The 8496-nt window shown below is 46.8% G+C and overlaps 1 protein-coding gene across 1 annotated transcript in view; it reads left to right on the forward strand.

The window, feature by feature from the left end:
• The window catches only part of CSUI_003398 (sec7 domain-containing protein), a 10811-nt gene extending 2330 nt beyond the window's left edge, over positions 1-8481 (forward strand). Inside the window, exon 3 of the mRNA XM_068063596.1 lies at positions 118-8481. Within this exon, the coding sequence (XP_067924428.1) occupies positions 118-8367 (8250 nt within the window). The 3' untranslated portion in view covers positions 8368-8481. The remainder of the gene's footprint in view (positions 1-117) is intronic.
• Positions 8482-8496: the final 15 nt, after the last annotated feature.

Below are 8496 nucleotides of genomic sequence, written 5' to 3' on the forward strand. Positions count from 1 at the left end.
TCTCTTTAATCTATCTATCTCTCTTTAATCTATCTATCTCTCTTTAATCTATCTATCTCTCTTTAATCTATCTATCTCTCTTTTCGTCACCTATTTCATTTGTTTGATGTCCTTTAGGTGTATAGTCGCTTAAGTCGCTATCCACGTATCCTTCAATATTCGACCTCCTCAAATACATCTTCGGCCCGCCGCGGCGTCTTCTCTTCTTCTCCCCCTCTGGCTCCTTCTCTTCCTCTCTCTTGTACGAGTCGCAATTCTCCCCCGCATCTTTCCTCTTCTTCTTCCTGCTCGAAAGACGTTCTTCTAACAGCATCTATGACTACTACTACTACTTCTTCTTCTCTCCACGTCACAGACAAAGGAATGGCTGGGAGATCTTCTACGACTTCTTCTTCTTCTTTCTCCTCTTCATTGTCTGTCTCTCTCCTCGAGACTTCGAAGAAGAAGAAGAGATCCATGTTGAACGAAGAGAGAAAGCTGTCCCTCATGACTGATAGGAACTTCAATACTAAGAGACAAGAAAGACAGGACACTTCTTTAGCTGCCTTAACCGAAGAAGAAAGTCTTAGCAGTCTAGGCGGCGGGAGAAACAAAGAGGAAGAAGAAGAAGAAAGAAAGGTCATATCTCAGACACGAGGATCTTCTTCATCTTCCCCGATAGAACGGGAAGAAAGAAAAGATAAAGAAGAAACAAATGATGCTTCAGTAAAAGAGAAACGAGAAGGAGGAGAAGAAGAAGAAGGAGCTCATCGGGGAGATCGTGCGAATCGTCAGATGGTCCAGGTGGTTGGCAAGCAAGAAGACATAATACATAGAAAACTGCGATCCTCTACTTCTTCTTCTTCTTCTTCATCTTTCGTTTCTTCCTCTGTAGTACTTTTATCTGCAGAGAAGGCTGTTGGTCTAAAGGAGGAGGAGAAGAAGGAATCGACGTCTCCAGCGCTGCATGCGAGTTTTGAGAATGGAAGAGGACAGTCTGATAGAGCTTTTCTAACAGAGAGGAGACGTCGTCTCGATCATGAAGGGGTGACGATATCTCAGCAGAGATGCCAAAATGAATCGATGCTGATAGGTGACGAGGGAGAATCGAGAGAGAAGAAAGAACCTCATTCAGCTAGCCATCACCCCGAAAGGAGCATCGATTCCATTCGTCACATTGATCAGCATGATGATAGTCGTCCCTCCGAAGTGGATTGTCGAGATTCATCTCCTTCCTTGTCTTCTTCCATGAGAAGCTGTAAAGTTGTAGAAGGCTGTATACAGGAAGCAGGCGGCGGGAGAATGGCGATCGAAATCTTTCAAGTGGCGAAAGAGGGCGAAGTGTTTCTAGACAGCATGGAGGAGGAGAAGAAGAAGAAGAAGGACAAGAAGCTAGACAAGAAAAATGAACAAGAAGAGCTTCTGCACAAAGAAGAAGAACATGAGGATGAAAGAGAGAGAGAGGGAGAAGAAGAGGAAGAAGAGGGGGGGGGAGAAGTGTATAAGAAGCATAGCTTGATCTCGAATGAGCTGGAACAACTTTCCGTATCGGATGACGTGAAGAAATCGCCAACTCTTGCCTATACAGCAGATGCATCGACACCGAGTGAGATTCCTTCGTATGAATCGATTCTCTCCAATCGACTCTTCTTAGCATCGATGACTTCCTCAGCAGAAAAACCGCCACAGCAAGGGGGTGGGACAGTTGTCATCTCGTCATCTTGTAGCAGCTCGACAGGAGCTCTCTTTGCCTCTTCTTCTCGATTTCCTTCAAGTCCATCAAGCCCTCATTCGACGTCGCCTCGAGGTGCTAAAGAAGAAGAAGAACAAGCGGAAAGAGGAGGAGGAGAAGAAGAAGAAGGTGATGCTTCTCATAAGCATGACGTCTCGAAGCGTTGTATCTCTAGCTATGATGAGACAAGTCATCCTAGCTCACCCAGCGAGAAAGAGAAGCCGTCGAATCTAAATAAAGACTCTTCTCTCGATTCTTCTTCTCTGCATCAAGGAGAAGGAGGAAAGAATGAACAGATCTCACACCATGAACTTCCCTTCAATGAAGGGAAGAAGGAGAAGAAGAACCTCATGAACGTTTCTTCTTTTCAACTGTCTTCTTCTTCTCCCCCCCCTCACCGCCTCTCCCCTTCATCGTCTCTTCTCTCAGGATCGCAATGTTTCTCACCTTCTGTGATCAAGAGAGAAAGAGAAGCGATGAGCCTTCCTCAATCAGATTCAAAACTTCTCCCTTCTAAGTTGTCTTCTCCCCCGACTTCTTCTCCTTTCCCTCTCCCTTCCTCTTCTTCTTGTTCTGTCCTTATCTCTTCTCCATCAGCTTCTTCTTCTCTCAAGCAAGATGGATCTCTTCAGATCTGCTCCCCTCCCCCTGTGAATCAACTAACGAGCGACGGGCGCCCTCTCCTTCTCGCTCTTGAGGGTCCTTCTTCCTCTCCTCAAGACAGCCTTCTCGCATGTCGACCCAAGGGAGAGAGAGAAGGAGAACAAGGAGAGATGTGCTTCTCGCCTTCACCCTATTCTCCTCTGTACAACTCTTTGGAGGAAGGAAATATCTTTATCAAGATCTGTCGAAATGGCAAGTTCAAGCAGCGGTTCTTCTTTATCAATGCGGAGAGAACGTATCTCTACTGGACGGATCGCCGACCTTGTCAGAGCAGAAGAAGAAGGAGAAGAGAAAGAAGAGGAAGAGAAACACTGTCTTCAACGCCTCCACGACTCCTCCTCCTCTCCCCCGCAGCAGCACCGTCTTCTTCTTCTTCGTTCTCACGTCGCACTCCTTTCGATCCTTTAAGGCATGAGCCACAGCAAGGAGCAGAACCAGAAAAGGAGTGCAGGTCTCATGGTAGGATGCCTTTCGATCCGTTCTCTTCTTCGCTGTCTTCGGGGGATCTGCTTCTTTTATCCCGAGGGAGTTTGCCTCTTCCTTCTTCTTCTCCTCATCCACAGCCTGCACAAGAGCATCATCTTTCTTCTTGTTCCTCTTCGTGTTGTAGTAGAGGAGAAGAGGGAATAGGGAGGAGTGAATGGACTGGGGAAGAAGGGTGTAGGAAAGAAAGAGAAGGAAGAGGAAGTCGAGCATTAAGACATCTTAGATCCGTTTTCACATCTTCTTCTTCTCCTCATCCTTCTTCTTCTTCTCCCGGGTGTCCCTCTGCTCGATGCCTTCCTCTCGATGAGCTTCTTGATGTGACTATAGGAGGTTCAATCTATAGTCGCTTTTCTTCTTCGTCTTCTTCTTCTTCATGTTTCTCAGCTTCTGCGAAGGAGCTCCACCTCTCAGAAGATATGCAGCGAAGATTCTTCTCTCTTCATTTTGTCTCGCGTTCTCTAGATCTCATAGCTCTCCCTCAGTCTCTTTCTTCCTCTTCTTCTTCTTCCTCTTCAACTGCATTCTTTTCCAAGCAGCGGCAGCAGGAGAATTCACATCGCCATCTCCCCTCTTCTTTACGTCCAACTCCTTTTGCTTCTTCTTCTCTTCGTTCTTTTTCTGCTTCTTCTTCTTCGTCATCTTTAGCTCTCTTTCATTCTTCTCATCCATCTCGGCGTATCGTTACGGCAACCACTCCGACCACAGGTACGACGACTGCTCCCGCGACTTTCTCTTCCTCTTCTCCTCCTCCTTCTCTCCCTCTTTCTTCTTCTTCTCCTGCTCCCCCTCGTCTTTCTCCCCCTCATCCTTCTATTCCTCCGACATCTTCTTCGCTGCGCTCTTCTTCTTCATCTCCATCACCTCCGCCGTCTCTGTCTCTGTGGGTCTCCTTCTTTCACGCCAAGATAGGGGAGCAGGAACAGAAGAGACAGGTGCTACTTGATTCGTATCGGAGGAGAAACTCTTTCTATACCAAAGAAATCGCTTTACAAAGGAGACGGGCGAGAGAAGCATCCGAAGCATCAAAGCTCAACTTCTGGCTGGAACATGTCTTACCTCAGTGGGAGCACTACTGGACCTGCGATGCCATACCACAGAAATCTTCTTATTCTTCCGCTTCGTCTTCTTCATCTTCTTTTCTTCTTCTTCCTTCCTCTTCCCCCCCAGGGTGTATCGCAACGAGGGCATCTCCAGCAGCAGCAACAGCACCAGCGACACGTGCATCTATGACGGGAGGTCCTCCGCCTCCTTTTTCTTCAACTGGGAGTTCATCTTCTTTTCTTCTCGCTTCTTCTTCTGCGCTACATCAGCCTAAATCTTCTTCGTTACTGCCTCGCGCATGCTTTGATCGGAAGGTCGATAAAAGAAAGATAGGAATAGAAGAAGAAGAAGAAAGAGGAAGAAGTAGTTCACTGATGGTGTCGAGATGGAGGATGGAGAGATATGAAGGGCGGGGGAGTAGAGGGGATCATGTGTATAAGAGATCTTCTTCTTCTTTATCATCTTCTTTTCCTTTCATCTCTAAGAATTTCGCATGGAGAGGCAGAAGGATAGAAGACACCTCAGGTCGCCTTTCTACCGAGTTCGAAGAAGAAGAGGAAGAAGTACAGGGTGGTCATGGTGTACATGCTGATAGAAGACTGCATGATCTAGGAAGAGAAGGAAGAAGAGCAGCGACAAATAAGAGAGAAGGAAGAGGAAGAAAAAGTCAAGCATCGGTCCTTGTTGAAGAAGAAGAGAGAGGAAGAGAAAGAAATCCTCATCGGACTTTTCCAACTTCTCATGAAACATCATCTTCTTCTTCTCCGTCTATAAGCCGAATTCATCCAGAGACGTCCGAGAGACAAGCCCCGCGGGGGGGCTATATGATGTCTCCGTTGAATGCTTCCTCCTCCTCACGCTATGATCTTTCCTCGGCAACGCGGACGTCTTTACCTCCTATAGCTGAGACATGCGAAGAGAAGTCGGGAGGGTTCTATCATCGTCATAGTAGAGATGACAGTGTGGATTCCTCGAGTCGCAATCTCCATCAGCTAACTTTGCGAAAGAAGACGAAGAAGAAGAAGACCACTTCTTTCTTCTTCTTTTCAAAGAAATCCATCTCTATCCGAGAAAGCAAGCCATCGTCCACGAACGATAAGAAAGGTCATGAAAACGGCACAGACGGGAAGCACAAAGAAGAAGAAGAAGAAGAAGAGAGAAACATAGAGGGAGAGCGGGATGTCGCGATCTCCATACAGACCGCTTCTTCCCTGAAAGAAAGAGAAGATGAAGAAAGAATAGAAAGCGGTCAAGAAGATTCTATGGAGAGAAAGAAGAAGAAAGGCAACCAAGATAATGAGGAAGAAGAAGAAGAAGGAGGAGGAATGAAGTTACATGAGCCCCCGCATGATAGAGAGAAGGAGACAGGTGGTGGTAGTGGTAAGAAGGGTCATCATCGTAGTCATGGAAGTTCAAGTGTAGAATTCTTTCGCGTTCAACTCGCCCGTTTCTTCTCAAGCTTCCATTATTCACATTCTTCCTCCTCGTCATCTCGTGATCAAGGAAAAGACACCGAGGAAGAGGACGTCTCTTTCCTCTCCCAGTCTTCTCTTCTCGGAGAGGGAGATGCAGAGCATCCATACCAAGCATCACTTCCTCCTGTTGTCTATCCCCCCGCAAGTGAGAAGGCGTCAGGCGAACCCGATAAGGCGACAAAGAAGAAAAAGAAGAAGAAAAAAAAGAAAAAGAACAAGAAGAAGAAGCAAGAGACTCTAGATCAAAAAGAGGGACATGAACCTCCCTCTTCGTCGTCTTCTTCGTGTCGTACCTCTACAACGAACATAGGGTATGTGAGAGGAGATGACGGAGCAAAAGAGAAGACCCCGTCGAGGATTCTCCCTCTCTCCAAGGAAGAGTTAGGACGTCATGACGATGCGGCGAATCAGGAGATCACTCCGTCTCGAAGAAGTTCTACTCAACAGACCTCTGTATGTACGAAGAGGAGGAGTAGTCAGGGGGATAGTACGACTACGAGCTATAGCCTCCCCAAAAATGATGGAAGAGAAAGAAGTAAAGAAAGAGAAGAAAAAGAAAAAGAAAAAGAAGAAGAAGGTTTAGATGAAGATGTCAAGAAGCTTCGCCATCCAGACGAATCTCGTTCAACAGTCCCAGCGGGGGGTCTCTTGACTCATCAGGAGAAGTCTTCTTCTTCTTCTTTCTCTTCATCTTCCCCTTCGTCTTCCTTTTTCTATCAATTCTCGCGTTTTCTTTCTGAACACCTCCTTCTTCGAACTCTTCCCAAGAGAGGTACAAGACTAGAGGAGCCCCCACGTGATGCTCCTCTTCCAGCGGGAGGCGCGGAGATTGCCAAGAGACCAAGGAAGATCAGTGAAGCCGCAATACAAGATTTTTCTTCCTCCTCCTCTCCATCTTCTTCTTCTCCATCTCCTCTCTCGAGTCCGCCGCATGCAAAGAGTCATAATTCCCCTCAAGCCCTTCATCCTATATCAGCCGTTCCTTCTCGTTCTCTTGCAATATCACCACATAGTGCAAGAGAAGTTCGTCAAGGCCATCTGTCTCCTCCTCAAGCTTCTGCTTCTCTGTCTCACGGAAAAGGAGTGGTCTCATCGTCCTCTTCTTCTTCTCCATTCACCTCGCCTCACAGTGTTAACATCGTTGCTGGCTTTCCTTCTTCTCTTCTTCCTCGTGTCGGGTCTTCTTGTCTTCATCCACATTCCCCTCCCTCTTCTTCGTCAAATCCTGATAAGAGCGTGGACGAAGCATCTTTATCCTCCCCACAGAGACTTCATAGAGCAACAAGCGATGCTCTTCATACTCAGTCTTCTATGTTACACCCTCATAGACCTTCTGATTTGACCTCTTCTTCTCTTTTTCTTCCTTCTTCTCTCCGTCACCACCGTCCTTATCATGTAAGCTTATCAATGAAGACTTCTGCGTCTTCTTCCTTTTCATCTTTCCTTCGCCCCTTCTCTTCGCTCTTCTCTCCCTTCTCTCCTTCGAGGACTTTCTCTCTGGATCGAGGAAAGCGATATGAGACAGCCACTTCGTCGACCTTAGTTGATCTATGGTGTAGCGGCTTACCAGGAGAGTTAAGAGGTTTTCTTTGGAGCTTAGCTATAGGAAATGAAGAGGATGTATCGCCTCTTCTTCTCAAATCTCTTTCTCATCTTGTCTTCTTAGTTGAAAGACGCAAAAAGAGAAAAGCACCACACTGTCTACCTTCTTCGACTTCTTCTCCTTTCTCTCCTCATCACGCCTCTTCTCATACTTCCTATCCTTATCAGAAGAGACTGCTAAGAAAGAAATCGAGACATCGGCTTATAGGCGGACGCTCAGGCGCTGGGCTCCTTCTTCATTCCTCTTCTTCCTCCCTACAGCGGCTGTATAGTACCAGCTCGACTCTAGCTGGAAAGAGGAGTCTTCTACCTGAAAAGACACCTTCAGGACCCTCTTCTCCTCTATCTTCCCGACCTAAAGAAGAAGAAGACGAGGATCACGATGAAAGAAGAAGAGAAGAAAACTGGAAAGAAGAGATAGATAGAAGTCGATGCTATGCTTCATCTTCTTCCCTTTCTCGGGAGTCAAGAGAGTATGAGATATCCAGCCAGACGAAAAGAAGGAGTCTATCGATGGTCATCGATCAACAAAGAGGAGACAGAGAAGAAGGAAAGATAGCCCTATCTTCTTCAGATCAAATTAGAGTGAATAGAAAGTTTTCTTCTTCCTCTTCATTTTCTTCGGAAGCTCCTGCAAATGAAAGACAACGCAAGCTCCAAGATATCTCTTCTTCTTCTCCTCTTGTCTACTCGAGATGCGGGACCACAGAAGAGAAAGAGGGACATGCCCGAGAAAGGCGGAAGCAGACACTAGAGACGGGAAGCAGAGACGAGACAGCCCCGCCAGCAGGAGAAGTGAGAGGAGAGGCCGAAGGAAAGAAGACGAAGAATAAGAAGAATCTGACGCTTGAAGAAGTTGAGAGGGAGAGAGGGGTGAAACTACTCGACCTTTCGTCTCCTTCTACTGTTGTGGATCCATGTACCTCTGACCGAGATAGAAGGGAGAAACACGAACGGCAAAGAGAAGGTCCTTATCCCCCCCGCCTACATCACCGTCATGCTTCTTCTCCATCTCATCATGGGGTGTATGTACACCAGGGTGGAGGCGAAGGATCTGTAATGAACTCTCCGAGATCTTCTCATGGCTCTATGAGAATAGGAAGGGGGCGAAGCAGAAAGCATTCTTTCATTACCTCTCATAGAGACAAGAAGCAACTCAACAGTCATCTGTTTTCTCTAAGCCGATCAAGTAGCTCTCTTCATACTTCCGCATGTCTTTCCCTTGAAGCTCCTCATAAGAGCGAAGGAGGTCAGATGAAGATCTCACCTCTTTCTAGAGAGAAGAAGGCTCTCTCTTCTTCTCCTGTCCCGCCTCTTTCTGCTTCTTCGCTCTTCTATAACGAAGATCCTGAGATAGTGCCAGGGGGGGGGGTTTATCCTCTCTCCTAGATAGACATGTAGGCGAGGGACCTCGACTTCTTATCACTCTCTTCAATGAGGATGAAGAAGAAGAAGTGGTAGAAGAAGAAGAAGAAGATTCAGAGGAGGGAGAGAAAGAAAAAGAAGAAGAAAGGAAGA

The sequence above is a fragment of the Cystoisospora suis genome, assembly GCF_002600585.1.
Source record: "Cystoisospora suis strain Wien I chromosome Unknown contig_1509, whole genome shotgun sequence".
NCBI lineage: Eukaryota > Apicomplexa > Conoidasida > Eucoccidiorida > Sarcocystidae > Cystoisospora > Cystoisospora suis.